We start from the raw sequence: 25,929 nt of genomic DNA on the forward strand, positions 1-25,929 counted from the left end.
CAGGAGGAGGAGCAGGAGGAGGAGGAGGAGGAATATTAGACACAGATTGATGAAGCAGAAATGTCCCCGTTTTGGATGGTGAGAGAGAACGTAGCTTCCATCCGCGGGTGCAGCCTACGTATTGCTTACGTATCGCTGCTGTCCGCTGGTGGAGAACAGAAGTCTGGGGAAATCCAGCCTTTGTTCATCTTGATGAGTGTTAGCCTGTCGGCACTGTCGGTTGACAAGCGGCTATGCTTATCTGTGATGATTCCCCCAGCCGCACTAAACACCCTCTCCGACAACACGCTAGCCGCAGGACAAGCAAGCACCTCAAGGGCATACAGGGCTAGTTCAGGCCACGTGTCCAGCTTCGACACCCAGTAGTTGTAGGGGGCAGAGGCGTCACCAAGGATGGTCGTGCGATCCGCTACGTACTCCCTCACCATCCTTTTGCAGTGCTCCCGCCGACTCAGCCGTGACTGGGGAGCGGTGACACAGTCTTGGTGGGGAGCCATAAAGCTGGCCAGGCCCTTAAAGACTGTTGCACTGCCTGGGATGTACATGCTGCTCGATCTACGCACATCCCCTGCAACATGGCCCTCGGAACTGCGCCTTCTGCCACTAGCGCTGTCGGCTGGGAATTTTACCATCAGCTTGTCCGCAAGGGTCCTGTGGTATAGCAACACTCTCGAACCCCTTTCCTCTTCGGGAATCAGAGTGGGCAGGTTCTCCTTATACCGTGGATCGAGCAGTGTGTACACCCAGTAATCCGTAGTGGCCAGAATGCGTGCAACGCGAGGGTCACGAGAAAGGCATCCTAACATGAAGTCAGCCATGTGTGCCAGGGTACCTGTACGCAACACATGGCTGTCTTCACTAGGAAGATCACTTTCAGGATCCTCCTCCTCCTCCTCCTCCTCCTCAGGCCATACACGCTGAAAGGATGACAGGCAATCAGCCGGTGTACCGTCAGCAGCGGCCCAAGCTGTCTCTTCCCCCTCCTCCTCATCCTCCTCATGCTCCTCCTCCTCCTCCTGTACGCGCTGAGAAATAGACAGGAGGGTGCCCTGACTATCCAGCGGCATACTGTCTTCCCCCGCCCCCGTTTCCGAGCGCAAAGCAGCTGCCTTTATGGTTTGCAGGGAATTTCTCAAGATGCATAGCAGAGGAATGGTGACGCTAATGATTGTAGCATCGCCGCTCACCACCTGGGTAGACTCCTCAAAATTACCAAGGACATGGCAGATGTCTGCCAACCAGGCCCACTCTTCTGAAAGGAATTGAGGAGGCTGACTCCCACTGCGCCGCCCATGTTGGAGTTGGTATTCGACTATAGCTCTACGCTGTTCATAGAGCCTGGTCAACATGTGGAGCGTAGAGTTCCACCGTGTGGGCACGTCGCACAGCAGTCGGTGCACTGGCAGCTTAAAGTGATGTTGCAGGGTGCGCAGGGTGGCAGCGTCCGTGTGGGACTTGCGGAAATGTGCGCAGAGCCGGCGCGCCTTTACGAGCAGGTCTGACAAGCGTGGGTAGCTTTTCAGAAAGCGCTGAACCACCAAATTAAAGACGTGGGCCAGGCATGGCACGTGCGTGAGGCTGCCGAGCTGCAGAGCCGCCACCAGGTTACGGCCGTTGTCACACACGACCATGCCCGGTTGGAGGCTCAGCGGCGCAAGCCAGCGGTCGGTCTGCTGTGTCAGACCCTGCAGCAGTTCGTGGGCCGTGTGCCTCTTATCGCCTAAGCTGAGTAGTTTCAGCACGGCCTGCTGACGCTTGCCCACCGCTGTGCTGCCACACCGCGCGACACCGACTGCTGGCGACATGCTGCTGCTAACACATCTTGATTGTGAGACAGAGGAGGAGGAGGAGGAGGAGGGTGCTTTAGTGGAGGAAGCATACACCTCCGCAGATACCAGCACCGAGCTGGGGCCCGCAATTCTGGGGGTGGGTAGGACGTGAGCGGTCCCAGGCTCTGACTCTGTCCCAGCCTCCACTAAATTCACCCAATGTGCCGTCAGGGAGATGTAGTGGCCCTGCCCGCCTGTGCTTGTCCACGTGTCCGTAGTTAAGTGGACCGTGGCAGTAACCGCGTTGGTGAGGGCGCGCACAATGTTGCGGGAGACGTGGTCGTGCAGGGCTGGGACGGCACATCGGGAAAAGTAGTGGCGACTGGGAACTGAGTAGCGCGGGGCCGCCGCCTCCATGATACTTTTGAAGGACTCCGTTTCCACAACCCTATACGGCAGCATCTCAAGGCTGATGAATTTTGCGATGCGGACGGTTAACGTTTGAGCGTGCGGGTGCGTGGCGGCGTACTTGCGCTTGCGCTCGAACACTTGCGCAAGCGACGGCTGAACGGTGCGCTGAACTACACTGCTGGATGGGGCCTAGGACAGCGGAGATGAGGGTGTGGGTGCAGGCCATGAGGCGGTAGTGCCTGTGTCCTGAGAGGGGGGTTGCATCTCAGTGGCAGGTTGGGGCACAGGGGGAGAGGCAGGGGTGCAAACCGGAGGCGGTGAACGGCCTTTGTCCCACCTTGCGGGGTGCTTGGCCATCATATGTCTGCGCATGGTGGTGGTGGTGAGGCTGTTGGTGTTGGCTCCCCGGCTGAGCTTTGCGCGACAAAGGGTGCACACCACTGTTCGTCGGTCGTCAGGCGTCTCTGTGAAAAACTGCCAGACCTTAGAGCACCTCGGCCTCCGCAGGGTGGCATGGCGCGAGGGGGCGCTTTGGGAAACACTTGGTGGATTATTCGGTCTGGCCCTGCCTCTACCCCTGGCCCTGGACACCGCACTGCCTCTTGCAACCTGCCCTGCTGATGCCCTTGACTCCCCCTCTGAAGACCTGTCCTCCTGAGTAAGCGTTGCACACCAGGTGGGGTCAGTCACCTCATCGTCCTGCTGCTCTTCCTCCGAATCCTCTGTGCGCTGCTCCCTTGGACTTACTGCCCTTACTACTACCTCACTGCAAGACAACTGTGTCTGATCGTCATCGTCCTCCTGACCCACAGAAAGTTGTTGAGACAGTTGGCGGAAGTCCCCAGCCTCTTCCCCCGGACCCCGGGAACTTTCGAATGATTGGGCATCAGTGACGATAAACTCCTCTGGTGGGAGAGGAACCGCTGCTGCCCAATCTAAGCAGGGGCCCGAGAACAGTTCCTGGGAGTGCTCCCGCTCCTGAGCAGGTGTTATTGTAGTGGAGTGAGGAGGCTGGGAGGAAGGAGGAGCAGCAGACAGAGGATTCGGATTGGCAGCAGTGGACGGCGCAGAACTGCGGGTAGACGATAGGTTGCTCGAAGCACTTTCTGCCATCCAGGACAGGACCTGCTCACACTGCTCATTTTCTAATAACCGTCTCCCGCGTGGACCCATTAATTGGGCGATGAATGTGGGGACGCCAGAAACGTGCCTCTCTCCTAATCGCGGAGCAGTCGGCTGCGACACACCTGGATCAGGAGCTTGGCCTGTGCCCACACCCTGACTTGGCCCTCCGCGTCCTCGGCCGCGTCCACGTCCTCTAGGCCTACCCCTACCCCTCAGCATGCTGTATTACCAGTGATTTGATTTCACAGGCAGGAAATAAATTGGCGCAAGACTGCAGGCCAAATATAATTTTTGCCCTTTTTGGAAAACGAAAGGCCCCACTGCCTCTAGTGAATGAATTATCTAAGTTTAATAACTGTGCTGTGTCCCTGCTTATGTGTCACAGAACGTGAGGGTAGCAGAGTTATTATAACTCTTGGAGAGCAGGTATTTTTTTCCCAATTAAGGAAAGCAAATGGCGAAGCCAGCAGTAAAGCGTAGCTGGGTGCGTATGATTTAGCACTGTTCTTCACGCAGCTCACACGTCTCCACCGCCCGTAAGGACGGACAGAGGCTGGACAAATAGATTTGTTTTCAGTTTTTTCCCACCAACAGGCAGCACTGCGTATATTCAATGAACATGAGAAGTTTAATAACTGTGCTGTGTCCCTGCTTATGTGTCACAGAACGTGAGGGTAGCAGAGTTATTATAACTCTGGCAGAGCAGGTATTTTTTTCCCAATTAAGGAAAGCAAATGGCGAAGCCAGCAGTAAAGCGTAGCTGGGTGCGTATGATTTAGCACTGTTCTTCACGCAGCTCACACGTCTCCACCGCCCGTAAGGACGGACAGAGGCTGGACAAATAGATTTGTTTTCAGTTTTTTCCCACCAACAGGCAGCACTGCGTATATTCAATGAACATGAGAAGTTTAATAACTGTGCTGTGTCCCTGCTTATGTGTCACAGAACGTGAGGGTAGCAGAGTTATTATAACTCTGGCAGAGCAGGTATTTTTTTCCCAATTAAGGAAAGCAAATGGCGAAGCCAGCAGTAAAGCGTAGCTGGGTGCGTATGATTTAGCACTGTTCTTCACGCAGCTCACACGTGTCCACCGCCCTTAGGACGGACAGAGGCTGGACAAATAGATTTGTTTTCAGTTTTTTCCCACCAACAGGCAGCACTGCGTATATTCAATGAACATGAGAAGTTTAATAACTGTGCTGTGTCCCTGCTTATGTGTCACAGAACGTGAGGGTAGCAGAGTTATTATAACTCTGGCAGAGCAGGTATTTTTTTCCCAATTAAGGAAAGCAAATGGCGAAGCCAGCAGTAAAGCGTAGCTGGGTGCGTATGATTTAGCAATGTTTTTCACGCAGCTCACACGTCTCCACAGGCGTTAGGACGGACAGAGGCTGGACAAATAGATTTGTTTTCAGTTTTTTCCCACCAACAGGCAGCACTGCGTATATTCAATGAACATGAGAAGTTTAATAACTGTGCTGTGTCCCTGCTTATGTGTCACAGAACGTGAGGGTAGCAGAGTTATTATAACTCTGGCAGAGCAGGTATTTTTTTCCCAATTAAGGAAAGCAAATGGCGAAGCCAGCAGTAAAGCGTAGCTGGGTGTGTATGATTAAGCAATGTTTTTCACGCAGCTCACACGTCTCCACAGGCGTAAGGACGGACAGAGGCTGGACAAATAGATTTGTTTTCAGTTTTTTCCCACCAACAGGCAGCACTGCGTATATTCTATGAATAATAACTGTGTTGTGGCCCTGCCTATACAATTCTTTCCCTGCAGTATCAATGGAGGGTTGAATGCTCTGCAGAGGCGATTTTGAGAAGCAAAAAAAAATGCAGCACAGCTAACAGCGGCCTGGACAGTACTGCACACGGATAAATATGGCCCTAGAAAGGACCGTTGAGGTTCTTGAAGGCTACACTCACTCCTAACACTCTCCCTGCCTATGCAGCACTTCTGTCCCTAATGCCAGGTGCAACGGTCTGCAGAGGCGATTTTGAGAAAAAAAAAAATCCCACTGCTAACAGCAGCCAACACACAGCTATCAGTGGCCCTAATAAGGACCTTTGGGGGGTCTTGAAGCCTACACTAACTACCAATTCTTTCCCTACAGCAGCTCCGGTATAAACAGCACTGTCCCTCATCTAACTCACACCGCATCTGAGGCGAGCCGCGGGAGGGGCCGACTTTTATATTAGGCGAACACCTGATCTCGCCAGCCACTCACAGCAGGGGGGTGGTATAGGGCTTAAACGTTGCAGGGGGAAGTTGTAATGCCTTCCCTGTCTTTCAATTGGCCAGAAAAGCGCGCTAACGTCTCAGGGAAGGAAGTGAAAGTAACCAGAACACCGCATGGTGTTCGTTACGAATAACGAACATCCCGAACACCCTAATATTCGCACGAATATCAAGCTCGGACGAACGCGTTCGCTCATCTCTATTTGTTAACATGACAGAATTTGGCATGGATTTTGGTGTCAATTCTGCATGGATGGCACATTAAATCCATGTCCAATTTAGTTGTCTGAGAATTCACATCATAGTTTATACAGCACTGATTTCTCTGCGCATCGACTTGGAAATTTGGTGCTTTATTTATATGGTGCCAAGATATTCTGCAGCATTTTACAAATTAGAGGATACATTTACAAATCAGACACCACCTATGATATTACACTAAATTTGAGAAGTGCACATTGTGGAAAAAACAGAATTGACACATCACTTGTTGATGTGCATTCAACATTGAATCTGGGTCACATCCACACACAGATTAGCCCATTTGAATGTTGTGCCCAATCACGGACATGATGGGAATACACCTCTGTACTTGGTGGATGGGATGGCATGGAATACGGAAACAGACGCTACACTCTGCAACTACTATAAAAGTGAATAAGAGTTATTGAAACAGCATCATACAGCAAGATTTACTGTTTGTGTAACTCAGGAGCCACAAACTGCATAACTCCCCTTGCTTCGCTGTTTCCTTAACTTCCGGTCACTACTATGTGAATTTTGGAGGCAGCGTAAAACAGCTCTGCTTGGCTTCTTCAGTAATCCCAACCATCCTTGTCCCCCGCACACAGCTGGATTGGGGGACAGGAGGGGTCCGTCCTGGAGACAGATGCAGGTCCCAGCCGTGGTACCCATATCTAACAGACTTTTATTGGCATATCCTATGGATATGGCATAAAAGTGTGAGTTGAGAATACCCATTTAACCCCTTGAGTGGCAGGTTTCCTACCACCCTGTCGTGCCCACCAGGGCAGGTTTTTTAAAATGGTCTAATCATTGAATTTCAACTAGTTTTGCAGTTGCGTCTCAAGAGCCATAACTTTTTCATTTTTCCATTGACATGGCCATATAAGGGCTTGTTTTTTGCGGGACAAGTTGCGATTTTTTAAACAGGGGGGAGGAAAAAAAGAAATGGGGAAGAAAGAAAAAAAGGGGCCATGTCATTAAGGGGTTAAATAATGTATTAACTTCCTTCTCTGGGTCATTACGACACACACGGATACCACATGTGCGATTGTATTTTTGATTTTTTACAAAGTAAAGGGAGACAAGTGTTTTTTTTATTTTTTTTATAAATTTTTTACTTTTTTTTTTTTTATTTTTTTTTTATTTTTTTATTTTTTTTGTCCCTTTAGGGGACTTCCACAGGGAGCCATCATGACCCCTGATCACATTCCGGGGGTCCGATGGTGACAGCCCTTTACATGCTGCAGTGACAACCCTTTACATGCTGCAGTCACATAGACTGCAGCATGTAAAGGGTTAACACAGCAGAGATCAGAGGTTTTCTCTGATCTCTGCTGTAAGAGCTAGTACCTAGCTGTCCTCTGACAGCTAACAACCAGCTCTCCCTGCCACAGAGACCATCGGCTTGCTTCTGACAAGCCGATGGTCTCTATGGCAACTTGTAAACAAAGCAGGAGATTGCCGGCAGATCGGCAATATCTTCTGCTGGTTTTTCAAAGCCCTTGCACTGCTCTGTGTGGGTCTGTGCAGGCAGAGCACACTGTCACAGCTTGTGGCATTGTGCTCTGCAGCTCCTATAGTGATACATAGCCCGGAAATCTTCCGGGCTATGTCACTATGAGCAGTAGAGCTCGTCCCCGGAAATTTTCCGGGCGTGCCACTCAAGGGGTTAAGGATTAAAAGTGTCTCTTATTCCACTTTTCAACAGTGTCTAGAAAATGGGACATGGTTGGAGTACAGTGTTTTTATGACAGATTTAAGAATTGTGACTCTTTAAAAAGTGGAAAAATGTGTTGCTTCAGTTTTAATCCAGTAGTTGGGTGGCATACAAAATGCCATTATCAAAAGAGAGCAACATTTTTAACAATGTGTTGCATTTTAAGCTAGAGAAGGGGGAAAAGGGCTGCCGAAACACTGGCGCCGTCAATTATTCACCTAATGATAAATTCCCCCATTGCGTTTTTATATAAAGCAGACTTCGTACAGCCACTAATATCTTTGTGCTGTTGCGGTAGAACTGATGCAGTAGATATGTATATTTTCTCAGCATGTGCTTCAGGTTTTATTAATTCACCATTTGTATATGTACAAAATGCGGCTCACAGTTATGCCTAAATGTGTCTATAATTCGGTAATAATGTGCCATTCTTCCAGGAGATAACAAAGACTGCCTGTTATTTTCACAGATGATGTAGAATGTGGCCGTCCAGAGTATTGCTTAGGAAGAATATGTATAAATACAATAGGCAGCTTTAAATGTGCGTGCCAGCCAGGATTCCGCGAAGTCAATGACAGCTGTATCGGTAAGAACATCTGCTTGTATTTACAGGATCCAAAATATATACTGTGGTGTTCAGATCTCATAAAATGGAGCTTGACTGAACTAATATCACATAATAGACACTAATACATCTTTGCATTAAGTTCCTTCCACATGCATGCACAACCTGTGTCGTGGTAGGGGCAGGCAACACAGGAATCAGGGCACGATGTGGACACCGAGCTTGCAAAAATATATTTTTTATTATAACATATGAATTCGGAGGATGAAATAGCAATCAAAATGTTGTCACTTGCACGCAGTTAGGCAGTTACCATGGAAATATCAGGCAACTTAACTGGCCCTAAATAAAAGTAGGAATAGCTTTAACGTTAAAGGGATGATATAACAGTCTTTTGTTAATCACACTTTAATCATAGAACAGGTGATATTATCACCGAACGTATGAACCCAGTAAGAAATGGTGGTTTACCACACGCAGTCCGAATATAACTTAATTATTAACTGATGACTTGTCCACAATTGTATAGAACGGTATATAAATCCCTGGTTCACCTCCAGTCACGCTTCTGTAATTTTAGTGTTTGCTTGTCCTATCTTTTGATGGAGAGAAATCTCAACAACAAAGATTTGTGCCTATCTTTTGGCGGGTGATTTTTTTCAGCGTGTCAAAAGATCGTTCCTCTGAAAGAACCCATAAGAAACCATGGGTTTTTTAGAAGTAATTTTTTGACATGCCCATTCACGCCCGTGTGAAGGAGCCCTTAGAACGTACCTTTAGATACTTTTCTCTAACTTTAAACAACCTATTGGTTGGCTTACTTTGTGACAGAATTTTGGCGCACATTGTCGTCCAAGGAACACTGCTATTCCACACCCACTTCCCACTAAACAATGCCTTAGGCTGTGCAAGGCACAATAAGTGTCGAAAACACTTATTTATATATTTATTTGTAACTAGCTGATATACCCGGCTTTGCCCGAGTTAATTTGATACAGGTGTTTATGTGTTGTTTGCATGGAAAATTTGATTAAGTCATGGTTACTTTAGAGGAAGGCTGCATGCACGGATGTTACTCTACAGAATGTGGCGCCCCACCTACTCTTCTCACTTAAGAGCTAAAGAATGCTCACGCCAAATTTCACGCTTGTACGACACCGGGATCAAACATTACATAGGGATGAACTTACAGTTGCAATTAGCATTGAATTTTCGAGTTGTGACCCCTTTACTTTTCTTATTTAGAACATAAAGAATTTCCCTGCCAAATTTCATATTTGTACGACATCGGGAAGTCAAAGAATTAGATTTGGTACATTACACAGGGGCGCCAGTACTTGCACTTAGCAGTAAATAATCAAGTTGTGACCCCTTTACTTTTCCTATTTAGGACCCATGGAATACTCCTGCCAAATTTCATATTTGTACAACATCAAAATGTTAGAGAATTAGATTTGGTACATTACACAGGGGCACCAATACTTTTGCATTTAGCAGTGAATAATCGAGTTGTGACCCCTTTACTTTTCCTATATAGGACCTGAAGAATGATCATCCCAAATGTCATGTTTGTACGATATCAAGAAGTTAGAGAATTATATTTGGTACATTACACAGGGGGGCCAATACTTTTCCACTTAGCATTTAATTTTCCAGTTGTGACCCCTTTACTCTTCCTATTTAATTCCTAAAAAATGCTCCTGCCAAAATTCATGTTTGTCCGACATTGGGAAGTTAGAGAATTAGATTTGGTACATTACACAGGGGCGACAATACTTTTGCAGTTAGCACTGAATTTTCGATTTGTGACCCCTTTACTTTTCCTATTTAGGACCTAAAGAATTCTCCTGCCAAATTTAATGTTTGTACGACACCGGGAAGTTAGAGAATTAGTGGCGAGTCAGTCAGTCAGTCAGTGAGGGCTTTCACCTTTATATATATAGATAAATGTGGTACAAGGTATGTGCCCCTGCTTTTTGACATAAGTGATTCCTGTGCATTTCGCTTGGTAAATTATGATCTGATCCTTTAGAGCATAAAAAGAGTGATATAAATCACCAATGTAATTACTGCAATATCTTCATTTGATTAATTCTGTCAGATATTGATGAGTGCAGAGATCGTGTCTTGAATAACTGCTCCACAAATGCTCATTGCTCTAATGTGGCCGGATCTTTTAAGTGCCAGTGCATGGTAAACTACACAGGAGATGGCGTCACCTGTACAGGTAAGCAAATATACAGGTTTATGTTTATTTACTGTGAATGAAAAGTCATTAACCCCCCCAGCAGTTTTTGACGAGCTCTGTTCGTTCTGCAGGAAAAGGACATTATAGTTTGGGATGAATAGAGCTTACCTTTGAAGGGCACACCATCCAAAACTAAATTTTGCCATGTGTTCCATTATGGATTTCCATGTGTCATTCTCACCTGTTCTTTCCCTTGCTGCATCAGTCTCTGTATATCACACTGGGGCTGTTATATAGTAACAGTGTAAATCAGGGTTCAGTGACTCATGGTCCTTTTATACGGGACGAGCTGTCAGGACGCCTGACAGCTCCCAGTGATGCTCGCTCAGGTACTGTTACAAATGACTGAGTATCATTGGCATGGATATGGAGAGGACCGAGGAGTGTTCTCCCCCGCCCACCTCCATTCACAGTAAGCAGACAGTCTTTCAAAAGTGAATAACTGCTAGTTACACTGAACGGCATGTTGTCAGTTCTCTGCATGCAGAAATTGAACAATTCTCGTTCAGTAGCTGCATGCATTTACACTGGACGTCTATCCCCCAAATTTACACGGGAGCACGAGAATCTGAACAATACTGAATGATATCGTCCCCTATATAAGGGTCATTATGAATTCTACTAGGGCCTGCAGGGAGCTCTAAAATTAAGATGTGGTCTGATAAGTAGTAGCCTGGAGACTGACTACAATATACATAAATGTCCAGACAACCAGGTGTGTGTGGAGGGGTGTGCAATGATAAAAAGTTGTGTTTACAGAAGAGTCCTTCTCTAAAGGCCCATTTACATGAGCAGGCAGGTGTGTTTTCCATCCGTGTGCTGTCAGCATATTTCACAGACAGCACAGCATTGCATGTGCAGTGTCCCGTAGGGAAACCCCAGACACATGACTTATGTTGAGGAGCTGGGAGGGCAAAGTGTTGGCTTGTCATGGCGGCACTTATCAGGCTCCCTCCTGGAGAGACACATGTAGTCAAGACCAGGTCAGCGCTGGGCCTCCTCCGGACAAGCCCGGCATGGGGATGCCCAATAAACAGGGTAACAGGTGCAGATCCCGATACTCTCCGGCATGACCATCGGCGGGTTGAATACATGACACACAGACAGTTTAAGTACCTCAGGTCCCCAGGAACAGTCAGGGCCTGAAAATAACTTTACTAAGAACTTCACTTTGATAGTACAAGGCATAAATACAAAAGATACTCTAGTGCAGGTAACACAAGAGATTTGAGGTCAGGGAGGAAACTTATGATGACACCGGTCCTGCAGTCCACGTTATCTGTCAGGAGCCGCTCCTGGAAGGGGAACTCTCCAGAGGAGGAAAAGGGGTAGGGTCACTCCACAGACTCTCCGGCAGACAAGTACCTCAACTCAGCGGGACTAAGACTTCAATACGCTTAAGTGTGAAACACAGACGATTAAGTACCTCTGCACTAGGCCTTGACTAACTGAACTTGCGTTGGGGTTAACTTACAATTTGAATTGAAGACACGCATTCCGGGAAAACCTCTCCTCTTCCTCTATCTTCAACACACAAGGGCTGAAGGTGCCCTCATGTGTCTCTGTGTTTTCTCTAGCAGCTCTAGAAGATGGAAGACGGAGGATTATTGTTTCTTGTCACCACTGTTATTGTGGGTAGTGGCAAGATACTTGGTGCTTGACAGGGGGGTGAAACCCACTGTTCCTGAAAGGCTGCTCTTTGTCGGCCTCCCAGCAGGTCCTGCCACTCAGCACTGCATTGCTGTCTCCTCATCTGAGTATACTGTGTGTGCTGCTGGCCCCGCTGAGGCTGTAGGCGTCAGCGCTCCCCCCCCCTGCAGTGCTGCACTGACTGTGTGCTCCCCTTATGCAAGCTGCTGTCACTCTCCCTGGCGGCACTGTCCTCAGCCCCTCGGTCACTGTAGGCAGTGGAACATTTTGGGGGAGGTTATACCCCCCTAATGTAAATTCAGCACTGGAATATCAAGGTGTTATTTTGCATAGGGGATAACTTGGAATTCTGGTACAACCCCTTTAAGACTAAAATTAGTTATGTCACTAAGTAATTAAAAAAGTACCTAAGTTGACTGAGTTCTACCTCAAATATATTAACATGAGACATAAATTCAAAATGTATAATAAAAAAAGTGACATTTTCGGAAGGATTTCCCAATTTTTTATGTGACTGGTGTGTGTGTGTGTGTGTGTGTGTGGGGGGGGGGGGTTAATATATTTTAAAGTTCTGTGCCATAGTTTATTTAATGTGTTAACTGTCAAGTTAAATTTCGCTATGTCTGTAGATCTCTAATATATATATTTTATTGTTCAATCGTTTTTATTAGCATTTAAACAATACAAGTTTGATTACAAATCATCAGTCAAACATTTATCACATGTATTGAGCAATTAACAAGTTGTTAAGTAGAAAAGAGATTTGCTTAATAGCTATTTTTCGTTACATTAAAGGTATATAAGATAACTGAGGGTAGTTGAGGTGTAGGGGGATTTTAATTTATATTTTACATAAAAAGATATTTCTTATGAATTCTGAACAGAAAAGTAATGACAAGTTTAGGAGCATCAGTCTACCTAATGCTGTGAGTGTAATGATGTTTATCGAGTTCATATCTGTTTTTATAGTTATTGATGAATGCAAGTTAAATACAACATATTGTGAACATATCTGCACCAGTTTCCTGGGGGGACATATTTGCAGTTGCAACGATGGCTACAAAGTGAATGAACAGAACAGCTTTAAATGTGATGGTACGGCCTATTTTTTCTGTATTATTAATGTATTATGTAGTAACTTATCAGCTTTCCATATAAAAATTAAAAAACAATATGCTGCATGAAATAATACAGTATACTTGAAAATTATATCTCCAATTGCAAATCTGGGTTGAAATCGGAAGTGTAACAGAATTCGTTTCTCCCATTGAAATCATTGTGGTCCAAGCCAGGAGTGTAATAGAAGACATCGCTCCCATTGATTTTAAATAGGAGTGATGAATTCTATAACACTCCTGGCTTCAAAGCCAAAATCGACGTCCAGGTCGGCTGCACTGACAGCTCCACTGCTCGGGATCCCCGAGATCAACTATTACCGCATATTCCAGCGTATAAGACGACCTTTTAACCCCGCAGAAAAATCTGCTCTGCAGTCAGGGGTCGTCTTATACCCTGCGTATACAAAAAAAAAAAAGTGTCAAAAAAAAAAAAACAGTACTCCCCTTCCCCGGTGCTCTGCGGCGCTGCTGCAGGCTGTCGCTCCCTCCTCGTCACCGACAGAGCATTGCTTTCTGGATGCGGGGCTTGAAATCCCCGCCTCCAGAAAGCTAATGCTGTGATTGGCTAAATCGACGCGCCGTCAGCCAATCACAGCCATTCAGTGACATAATTGAATGGCTGTGATTGGCTAACTCACACGGCCTCAGCCAATCACAGCCATTTAAGGTCGTCTTATATGCCCATTCGCCTTATACGCCGGAATATACGGTAATTACCTATTCTGAGTCAAGTAAAATACATTTGCAAAATGTCATTACTGGCAAAGTGTGATTGTTCTCAGTAAGAGAAACCACGTACTCTTGTAAATATGATACCTTTTAATGGCTAACAAAAATACATGCTGTTATAGCGAGCTTTCAAACCTACTTAGGGTTCTTTCTCAGGCATAATGGAACAGATCTAAAGACGTATTTATATAAAAACATACACATGATCACATGGGAGGGCACAGACATGGTGTGCTTAATTTACACTTGAAAAGATTTCCAGAACAGGATAAGAAGGCACAGACATGTTGTGATTAATATCACTTACATAAATACCAGAAAGGGATGCATATAACAGTAAGGAGGTAAGGGGTGACCCCCTAACATCACTTCAGAGACTATAAAACTTTCACATCTCTTGTCACTGGAATAATAAACCCCTTAGTGATGGCCCCATTGCCTTTCTATGTCCTGCCTAAGTGGGCTTTAATCCTCAGGGATGTAAAAGCATGCATCCCATGAGGATTAAAGCCCCGTGGGCTGTGGACATGACAGCTGCGTGCTGTCAGTTACCAGATGCAGTCAACAACATGTAGCTGTAATAGGGCGCCACAGGGATCGCCAATAGCATTAAAGTAAATAAAAAGTTAAATAAAGTTAAAGATTCAGCTCCGCTCATTGATTGGATCCATTGGGGCTGCTGAGTGTACTCACCACCATCCTCTGCAATGTCCTGCAGCAATCAAGTCTGCCAGGACCTAACGCCGCTCTTCTGTGCATGGGCGCCAAACGTATGACATCACGTAACCACGCAGAAGCCTGGATTGGGAGATTTGAAATCTCCTAGCTCCCAGCTCCTGAAGGTAGCCAGGAGGCAGGACATATCACCAGGGACTGTGGTGACCGGTCCCAGGGCCCCTGATTGCCAATATCCAAAAGTTTAAAAAAAAGCTTAAAAAAGTTAAAGTTTCAGCTGCCCTCATGGATCAGATAACAGTGATCATGTAAAGTTAAAATACAAAGTTTAAAAAAGTAAAAGTTTTATCTCCCCTTACGGATTGTATCCGTGAGGGGAGATGAAATTACATAACAAAGATCCCCGGATTTGTCCCACAATGGGATCTTTATCCGAGAACCTTACCCTGGAAAGGATTACCCAGGAAATTGAAAATCTCCCTGCCCTTGGTTACCAAAGGTAGCCAAGTGCCTGGAGATGTTGCGGGGGCCTGCGGTATGCGGTTCCTGGTCATGTGATCACCGTTATCCATAGGAAAAGTTAAAAGAAGTTGAATTTTTATCTCCCCTCACCAATGCAATCGGTGAGATGAAATGAAACTTTTTACCGAAGGCCTCCGTATTTGTACTGCAATGTGATCCTCCTCTGGGACCTAACCCGGATTCTGTGCATGCGCCCGTCACCAAAATGCCAGACACATTTGCAGGAGCCAGGTAGGGCCTAGGAAATTTAAAACCTCATTACTCCCCGCTACCAAGAGTCGCCAAGAGCCTGGAGCAGTGACTGGTGGCCTAGTTGAGCGATCCCCGGTCACATGATAAAAAGGTAGCGATCTACCATTAGGCTGGTCTCCCGCGCCCGGATAGAAATTACGGATTCCGCATGCTTTCGATCCGCGGTAATATGTGGATCAATCAAATGCATTGGATTACACAATTGCACTCACATTAGCTGGTTGGAATTACGTAATCCTCTCGCAGAAAACAGAACGCAGCATGTTTTTTCTTTTTAATGCTGATATCCGCAACATAGAGCCTATTGTGCTCTATAGTCGCGGATATACCCGCAGACGATACGTAACTACATCATGTAGGGCTGCGGGTACCCACAACATTGTTAAGTGACGGCGAGGGAAATACAAACAAAAAAAGGTGTACAGCGCATGACCACCTGTGTGAGTACAAGGTTATGGACAATACATTACGCGGCCGCACGCAGGGCCTCGGCCAGGCTCACAGCTAGGATCTGCTGCGGACCTCTGCAAGCAGATTCCACATGTGGCTGTGTGAACCCGGCATTATTCAGAGCGCTACCAGTAATACGTAATTTATAGAATTCCCTGGGAATGCTTGCCGTCCTGCAGTTCCAGGAGCAGCTTGTTGAGCACCTTCTGTGTGAGACCGCCACACCTCTGCAAGCTTATGAAGCCTCACAGAGCACCACTTTTTACACCCCATCTCTGCCACTGAGGTCAAGAAATACTCCCCAAAACAGCATGAGAGGAGGAGGGATGCCTGGTTTTATTGCCCCATATGCCAATCCCAATCGGGCCTCCGCAATTACCCCTGTCTTTAGACATACCACACAGTTTACATTATTACTTTTATCTAAGATTTAGGGAATGCCAAAAAGGGTGCGGAGGTGGGGCCTATTTTTAGGGAGTCAATTTTTTTTTTCCGCAATGGGGCCTGGAATTTATTCAGTTGTGCCCTGAAACCCAATGGGTGTCCCCTCCATTATTGGCCAAGCTATGTGTCCAATGATGTCATTGAATGTCTGTGACTGGTTAATCCAGCACCGACTTTCATTAGCTGACGAGCGCTGGATTAACCAATTAGAGCATTAGCTTGCTGGAGGCGGGGTGTTCAAGCCCCGCTTCCAGGAAGAAAAGCTCTGTCGGTCTGGAATAGGACGCCGAAGCCTGCAGTAGCACTGCAAATCATCGTGAGGACCGAAACGCTGGCAGTAGGTAAGTATTACCCCACCTCGGCTTGCGAGCTTCTTGACTTGTGAGCAGGCTCGTAACCCAAGTTTTTGCTTTTAAATCAAAACAAAAATTTGAGAGACCGCCTGCTTGCAAGTCAAGAATTTCGCAAGCTAAAGGCACTCGCAAGCCGAGGTACCACTGTATTTGAGATATTGCAATTGAAAATTTTCCCAATAAATATACACAAATTCTATTCCATTTTTAGCACCTAAATGAAGTACAATATGTGGCGAAAAAACAATTTCAGAATCACTTGGATATGCAAAACCTTTACAGAGTTGTTCTATGTTAAAGTTACACATGTCAGATTTCCAAAATTTAGCACCGTCACTAAGAGGTTAAGTATTTACTGTTATGCTCATGTTTGTAGGTATCATATCTACAAGATTACTTGGTTTCTTTTATTGAGAACAATCACACTTTGCTCTACTGACTAACACGATACTAAAATCTTTTTTCGTATTATTGGCAAAAACACAACATCAAAGTATGCAGCAAAAAGAATGGAGTATACCATGCTGAACCATTTTATATCATTAGCATTAAAATATGATTTACTCATGTTCATTTTATGTCTTTAGATATTGATGAATGTACTAATGAAACAAGTCCATGTGCTGCAAATGCCACTTGCACTAACCTACCTGGAAACTACTCCTGCCAGTGTATGCCTGGATTTGAAGGAGATGGCATGCATGAATGTACTGGTAAGCGCTGGTCACTTAAGCATCATCACTTTAGATATTTCTTCATTTACCTTAACCCCTTAGGGACCACCCATACATGTTTTCACGTCCTGGGTGTCTGGGCTTTATTCTACAGGGCCATAAAAACACACCGCCGGTAGTGAGAACCTGGAGCTATAATCAGGGGCTGTGAGGAGAGATGAAACTACTTACCTAAGACCCCTGGATTTATTGCCTGACAGGATCTTTATCCAAGGACTTTTCCCCAGTCTCTGCACATGCGCTCATAGGCAAAATGGCGGACGCAAACGCAGAATCCGGGGATTGCCCGGAAAATTTTAAGTCTCCCTGCTCCTGGCTACCAAAGAGCCGAGAGATGGAGATTTCATGGGAGATATTGTTAAAAAAAAAAAAAGGTAGTTTCACCTCAACTCAAGGATCGGATCCATAAGGGGAGGTGAAATTACTTTCCTAAGGCCTCCGCATTTGAACCCTGACGTGATCATCCCCCATAGGCATTCCCTGGCAACTCCGCATGCACCCACCGGCAAAGTGACTAACACATGCGAAGAAGCTGTAGAGGGCCCTGAAAACTTTAAGATGTTCTATTTCCCAGCTACCAAAGCTAGCTGAGAGCCTGGAGCAGTGACTGGAGGCCTCGTTGAGCGGTCCCCAGTCATGTGATTGCTATTATCTAATGGTATTAAAAGGTCTACCTCAGCCGGTCTCACACGACCAGCTAGCAATTGCGGATTCTGCAAACGTTTGATCCGCAGTAATCCACGGATCAAACAAATGCATTGAAATACACAATACCTCTCACATTAGCGGGTCGGAATTACAGTACGTAATCCACTCGCAGAAAATAGAACACAGCATGTTCTGTTTTACTGCAGATATCCACGACATAGAGCCCATTGTGCTTTATAGCTGCAGATATACCTGCAGCCCATACACAATTACATGTTCGAAGGGGATATCCCAATTTTTTATGTGACTGGTGAGAGGGTTAATATATTTTAATTTATATTTTACATAAAGAGATATTTCCTTATAAATTCTGAACAGAAAAGTAATGACAAGTTAAAGGGGTTGTCCCGCGGCGAAAGCGAAAAAAATTTTTTTTCACTTACCCCCGCATTCTGCCCTGTTAAAAAGAAAGCATAGGTTAGTTTTTAAAAATGGCATTGCGCTTACCTGCATCAGCGTTCTGCAGCTTCTTCTTTTCTTCTTTTAAAATGGTGCCGCTGGTCTTCTCCCATGGTGCACCGCGGGTCTTCTCCCATGGTGGATTTTCTTCTCCTTCCTTGCGTTCCATTGCCGATTCCAGCCTCCTGATTGGCTGGAATTGGCACACGTGACGGGGCGGAGCTACGATGACGACACGGTGACCAGCTCTCCGGCACGAGCGGCCCCATTCACCAGCCAGAAGACCGGACTGCGCAAGCGCGTCTAAAAACGCCAGAAGACATCGAAATTAGACGGCACATGTGACGGGGCGGAGTTACGCGATGATGCTTACAAGGGGGCGGAGCTAGAACGTCGCTGCTGCCGAGCCGAAGGGAAAAGACCCATCTGCGCAAGCGCGTCTAATCGGGCGATTAGACGCTGAAGTTAGACGGCACCATGGCGACGGGGACGCTAGCAACGGAGCAGGTAAGTGAATAACTTCTGTATGGCTCATATTTAATGCACGATGTATATTACAAAGTGCATTAATATGGCCATACAGAAGTGTATAACCCCACTTGCTGCCGCGGGACAACCCCTTTAAGGAGCATCAGTCTACCTAATGCTGTGAGTGTAATGATGTTTATCAAATTCATATCTGTTTTTATAGCTATTGATGAATGCAAGTTAAATACAACGTATTGTGAACATATCTGCACCAGTTTCCTGGGTGGACACATTTGCAGTTGCAATGAAGGGTACAAAGTGAATGAGCAGAACAGCTCTAAGGGCTTCTGGCCACAGGTGGATATTTGCTGCGGAATCCATGGTGGACGTCCGCATGGCGGATCCCCAGCAAATAGCGCCCATAGCATGCTTTGGGAAATCGATTCTTCCTCCACACTTGCGGAAACCAATTACAGTTTCCGCAAGCGGAGGAAAAATCGCAGCATGCTCCATTTTTGTGTGGATTCCGCACTGACTGCTTCCAATGAAAATTGCGGACAGGTTGCAGATTGCACGTCGTCGCGGGGAAAAAAAATCTACACTGCGCATACGTGACAGCGAGCAGCCTGGTCCATCTGCAGTATACATTTCCCGGCGACAGACCAGGTATGCGCCGACGCCGTTGCTGGCAGAGCCAAGTTCTGCATGCGGAATCCGTCTCTGCAGCGTGCAGGAGGCCTAAATGTGATGGTACGGTCTATTTTTCAAAATAATGTATTATGTAGTAACTTATCAGCTTTCCAGATACAAAATAAAAACCAATATGCTACATGAAGTAATACAGTATGCTTGAAAATGATACATTCAATTGCAAATTTGGGTTGGAACCGGAAGTGTAATAGAAATCATTGTTCCAATTGAAATCATTGCGGCCCGAGCCAAGAGTGTAATAGAAGGCATGGCTCCCATTGATTTTATGAATTCTATTACACTCCTATCTCCAAAACCAAAATGGACATCTGGGTCGGCTACACTGACAGCTCCACTGCTCGGGATCCCCGACGATCAACTATTAATTACCTATTCTGAGTCAAGTAAAATATATTTGCAAAATATGGCAAAGCATGATGGTTCTCAGTAAGAGAAACCAAGTAATCTTGTAGATATGATACCTTTTAATGACTAACAAAAATACATGATGTTATAGCTAGCTTTCAAACCTACCAAGGGTTCTTGCTCAGGCATAAGGGACCAGATTCAAAGATGTATTTATATAAAAACATATACACATGCTCACATAGGATGGCACAAACATGGTGTGCTTAATTTGTTCTTGAAATGAATTTCTAGAAAAGGATAAGAAGGCACAGACATGTTGTGATTAATAGCACTTATATACATCCCTTTCTGGTATTTATCTTACAGTAAAGAGGTAAGGGGTGACCCCTAACATCAGTTTAGAGATCATAAAACTTTCACATCCCTTATCACTGGACTAATTAAGTATTTACTGTTATCCTCATGTTTGTAGGTACCATATCTACAAGATTGCTTGGTTTCTCTTTCATTATGCCTTGATGAAGGACTGAGAGTAAAAGTCTGAAAGCTCGCATTAACATCATGTATTTTTGTTATCCATTAAAAGGTATCATATCTACAAGATTACTTGGTTTCTCTTGCTGAGAACAATCACACTTTGCTCTACTGGCTAACTCGGTACTAAGCTTTTTTCGTATTACTGGCAAAAACACAATTTCAAAGTATGCAGCAAAAAGAATGGAGTATGCCATGCTGAACCATTTTATATCATTAGCATTTAAATATAATTTACTCAAGTTCATTTTATGTCTTTAGATATTGATGAATGTACTAATGAAACAAGTCCATGTGCTGCAAATGCCACTTGCATTAACTTACCTGGAAACTACTCCTGCCAGTGTATGCCTGGATTTGAAGGAGATGGCATGCATGAATGTACAGGTAAGCTGTGGCCACTTAAGCATCATCACTTTAGATGTTTCTTCATTTATCTTAACCCCTTAGTGACCACCCATACGTGTTTTCACGTCCTGCGTGTCTGGGCTTTATTCTACAGAGCCATAAAAACTCACCAGCAGTAGCCAAGAGACTAGAGCTGTAATTGGGGGCTGTGAGGAGAGATGAAACTACTTACCAAAGGCCCCTGGATTTGTTGCCCAACGGGATCTTTATTAGAGATGAGCGAGCACCAAAATGCTCGGGTGCTCGTTGCTCGAGTCGAGCTTTCCGCGATGCTCCAGGGTTCGTTTCGAGTAACGAACCCCATTGAAGTCAATGGGCGACTCGAGCATTTTTGTATATGACCGATGCTCGCTAAGGTTTTCATTTGTGCAAATCTGCAAAACCCTCATCAGCAAGGCACACCTTCGCTAAGCACCACACTACCTCCAACCAAGCACAATCACTGCCTGCAGGACACACCGCTGCCTCTTTTTCTGGGTTACATGCTGTGTCGTCCCCCCCCCCCCCCCCCCGCACGACCCTGCATCCGCAGCGCACACAAAAGTGCCCCTGCGCAGCCTTCAGCTGCCCTCATGCCACACGCTGGCCTCATAGCCACACCACCCTCATGTCTATTTATGAGTGCGTCTGCCATGAGGAAGAACCGGAGGCACACGCTGTAGAGCGTTGGCAGGGCCAGGCAGCGACCCTTTTCGAAAGGGGGGGGGGGGGGCGATAGCCCACAATGCTGTTGAGAATTGATAATAGATTGACGTTCCATTTTCATTTCAATCCTTTGCCACCTCCGTCAGGAGCTGCATACGTGGGCATAAAGGGGAGTCCGCTGCCAGCCCAGCACTTCTACACATCTCCACAATGCAGCAATACTCGGTGTGGAAAGTATGTGAGCGGGCCCTGGGTCAGCCTCTGTCCCAGCAAACACCTTGTGTGGCCCAAGGTGCTGCGAGTGACATAGCAATGGGGACTCCATGTGTCCACACACTACTCATTCTGTTTGGGTGTCGGATACCTCATCGACAACGCAATGGGTAAACTATCTGCACTCTGCACCCTACCCAAGTCTGTCAGTGTTTTGGGGACAGACAGGTACAACTCCGCTATGGCAAGTCTGTGTGAACCCGCAGCATGGGTGGCTAGCAGGTACACACAGACAGTACAGAAAGAAATCCCATTGCAGTGCCCCGGATAGCTGAGGTTACGTGAAAGGAAATACATGTTGGCTGCGGCCCACACACCATGCCCTAGACATTCTGGGTTATTTTTAAAAGTGCCAGACAGGTACAACTCAGCTATGGCAAGTCTGTGTGCACCCGCAGAATGTGTGGCCAGCAGGTACGCACAGACGGTACAGAAAGAAATCCCATTGCAGTGCCCCGGATAGCTGAGGTTACGTGAGAGGAAATACATGTTGACTGCGGCCCACACGCCATGCCCTAGACATTCTGGGTTATTTTTAAAAGTGCCAGGCAGGTACAACTCCGCTATTGCAAGTCTGTGTGCACCCGCAGCATGGGTGGCTAGCAGGTACACACAGACGGTACAGAAAGAAATCCCATTGCAGTGCCCCGGATACCTGAGGTTACGTGAGAGGAAATACATGTTGGCTGCGGCCCACACGCCATGCCCTAGACATTCTGGGTTATTTTTAAAAGTGCCAGGCAGGTACAACTCCGCTATGTCAAGTCTGTGTGCACCCGCAGCATGGGTGGCTAGCAGGAACACACAGACGGTACAGAAAGAAATCCCATTGCAGTGCCCCAGATAGCTGAGGTTACATGAGAGGGAATACATGTTGGCTGCGGCCCACACGCCATGCCCTTGTCAGTCTGGGTTTTTTTTGGGGCCAGATAGGTAGAACACCGCGATGGGAAGACTTAATGCACCCATAGTATACACAGACCCCTGTAATATTCCTGTAGCAAAGGTATAAGCTGACCCCAGTAACAGTTATGTTGCAGAAGTCTAGGGAGACCCCAGTAGCATTTCTGTAGTAACAGTATAGACAGACCCCAGTAAGATTTCATTAGCAGAAGTACACTACCGTTCAAAAGTTTGGGGTCACCCAAACAATTTTGTGTTTTCCATGAAAAGTCACACTTATTCACCACCATGCGTTGTGAAATGAATAGAAAATAGAGTCAAGACATTGACAAGGTTAGAAATAATGATTTGTATTTGAAATAACATTGTTTTTACATCAAACTTTGCTTTCGTCAAAGAATCCTCCTTTTGCAGCAATTACAGCATTGCACACCTTTGACATTCTAGCTGTTAATTTGTTGAGGTAAGCTTGAGAAATTGCACCCCACGCTTCTAGAAGCATCTCCCACAAGTTGGATTGGTTGGATGGGCACTTCTGGCGTACCATACGGTCAAGCTGCTCCCACAACAGCTCAATAGGGTTCAGATCTGGTGACTGCGCTGGCCACTCCATTACCGATAGAATACCAGCTGCCTGCTTCTGCTGTAAATAGTTCTTGCACAATTTGGAGGTGTGTTTAGGGTCATTGTCCTGTTGTAGGATGAAATTGGTTCCAATCAAGCGCTGTCCACTGGGTATGGCATGGCGTTGCAAAATGGAGTGATAGCCTTCCTTATTCAGAATCCCTTTTACCCTGTACAAATCTCCCACCTTACCAGCACCAAAGCAACCCCAGACCATCACATTACCTCCACCATGCTTAACAGATGGCGTCAGGCATTCTTCCAGCATCTTTTCATTTGTTCTGCGTCTCACAAACGTTCTTCTTTGTGATCCAAACACCTCAAACTTGGATTCATCCGTCCACAACACTTTTTTCCAGTCTTCCTCTGTCCAATGTCTGTGTTCTTTTGCCCATCTTAATCTTTTTCTTTTATTGGCCAGTCTCAGATATGGCTTTTTCTTTGCCACTCTGCCCTGAAGCCCAAAATCCCGCAGCCGCCTTTTCACTGTAGATGTTGACACTGGTGTTTTGCGGGTACTATTTAATGAAGATGCCAGTTGGGTACCTGTGAGGCGTCTGTTTCTCAAACTAGAGACTCTAATGTGCTTATCTTCTTGCTTAGTTGTGCAACGCGGCCTCCCACTTCTTTTTCTACTCTGGTTAGAGCCTGTTTGTGCTGTCCTCTGAAGGGAGTAGTACACACCGTTGTAGGAAATCTTCAATTTCTTAGCAATTTCTCGCATGGAATAGCCTTCATTTCTAAGAACAAGAATAGACTGTCGAGTTTCAGATGAAAGTTCTCTTTTTCTGGCCATTTTGAGCGTTTAATTGACCCCACAAATGTGATGCTCCAGAAACTCAATCTGCTCACAGGAAGGTCAGTTTTGTAGCTTCTGTAACGAGCTAGACTGTTTTCAGATGTGTGAACATGATTGCACAAGGGTTTTCTAATCATCAATTAGCCTTCTGAGCCAATGAGCAAACACATTGCACCATTAGAACACTGGAGTGATAGTTGCTGGAAATGGGCCTCTATTCACCTTTGTAGATTTTGCACAAAAAACCAGGCATTTGCAGCTAGAATAGTCATTTACCACATTAGCAATGTATAGAGTGCATTTGTTTAAAGTTAGGACTAGTTTAAAGTTATCTTCATTGAAAAGTACAGTGCTTTTCCTTCAAAAATAAGGACATTTCAATGTGACCCCAAACTTTTGAACGGTAGTGTATAGGCAGACCCCTGTAACATTTACGTGCCAGAAGTGTAGGCAGACCGCAGTAATATTTTAGTAGCAGAAGTATACGCAGACCCTCTAGTAACATTTGTGTAGCAGCAGTATATGCAGACCCCTGTAACATTTCAGTAGCAGCAGTATAGGCAGAGCCCAGTATTTGTAACATTTCAGTAGTAACAGTATAGACAGAGCCGAATAATATATCTGTAGTAATAGTATAGGCAGATCCCAGTAACATTTATGTAGCAGCAGTATAGGCAGACCCCACCAACATTTCTGTTGTTGAAGTATAGGCAGACCCGAGTAACATTTTTGTAGCAGAAGTATACGCAGACCCCTGTATCATTTCAGTAGTAACACTATAGACAGATCCCAGTAACATTTCTGTAGCAGACGTATAGGCAGACCCCTGTAACATTCAAGTGGCAGCAGTATAGGCAGACCCCTGTAACATGTAAATGGCAGCAGTATAGGCAGGCCCCTGTAACTTTCTTGTAGCAGAAGTATAGGCAGGCATACCCCAGCAAAATTTCTGTAGTAGTAGTATAGGCCAACCTCTGAAACATTGGGATACCATGAGCGTAGGCGAAGGCCAGAAAAATCAGTTGTATAAGAGTGTAGGCGTGGGCCCCAAAAATTAGTGTACCAAGAGTACAAGTGTACCTCTGAAAAATTTATCAACCGAGAGGGCAGGTGAAACCCATAAACATTTTTTTAAAGATACAGCTCACTGTTGCTTAATTTGTAACAGAGCCTGTAGGCAGCCCTGTTGAAAAAATTGGTTCATGTAACAGTCTCAATACTTTTGAAACTTAGAAAAATTCTTAAAAACATTGGTAGATGTAGATGAGCCTTTTGGGCCGCAGAAAAATTGGCCGTTCAGCGCGATGACATGTTTCTGGAGGAGGAGTAGCAGGAGGAGGACTAATGTCAGAGACAGATTGACAAAGCTAAATGCCACGTTTTACCGGTGACAGAGAAGAGTGCTTTTATCTGGGGTTGCAGTGAAAAAATCTTTAGGCTCCGCTGCTCTCCGCCTGTGGAGAAGAGAAGTCTGGGGAAATCCAGGCTTTGTTCATCTTTATGAATGTAAGCATGTCGGCACTGTCAGTTTACAGGCGGGTACGCTTGTCCATGATGATTCCCCCAGCTGCACTAAACACCCTCTCTGACAAGACGCTAGCTGCAGGGCAAGCCAGCACCTCCAGGGCATACAGCGCAAGGTCGTGCCACGTGTCCAGCTGTGACACCCAATAGTTGTATGGAGCAGAGGCAACACAGAGGACGGTGGTACGATTGGCTGCGTACTCCCTCACCATCTTTTTACAGTGCTCCCTCCGACTCAGCCTTTGACTGGAGAGTGGTGACGGAGTCTTGCTGGGGAGCCATAAAGCTGGCAAAGTCCTTGGAGAGTGTTCCCCTGCCTGCGCTGAACATGCTGCCTG

The 25,929-nt window shown here is 45.9% G+C and overlaps 1 protein-coding gene across 1 annotated transcript in view; it reads left to right on the forward strand.

Moving 5' to 3' along the window:
• Positions 1-25,929, forward strand: part of LOC136631697 (mucin-like protein) — an 87,005-nt gene that overhangs the window by 49,711 nt on the left and 11,365 nt on the right. Inside the window, exons 22-26 of the mRNA XM_066606016.1 lie at positions 7,977-8,093; positions 10,174-10,299; positions 12,940-13,065; positions 17,101-17,226; positions 20,677-20,802. Of these exons, the coding sequence (XP_066462113.1) occupies positions 7,977-8,093; positions 10,174-10,299; positions 12,940-13,065; positions 17,101-17,226; positions 20,677-20,802 (621 nt within the window). The remainder of the gene's footprint in view (positions 1-7,976; positions 8,094-10,173; positions 10,300-12,939; positions 13,066-17,100; positions 17,227-20,676; positions 20,803-25,929) is intronic.

This window comes from Eleutherodactylus coqui, chromosome 1 (genome assembly GCF_035609145.1).
Source record: "Eleutherodactylus coqui strain aEleCoq1 chromosome 1, aEleCoq1.hap1, whole genome shotgun sequence".
Classification (NCBI taxonomy): domain Eukaryota; kingdom Metazoa; phylum Chordata; class Amphibia; order Anura; family Eleutherodactylidae; genus Eleutherodactylus; species Eleutherodactylus coqui.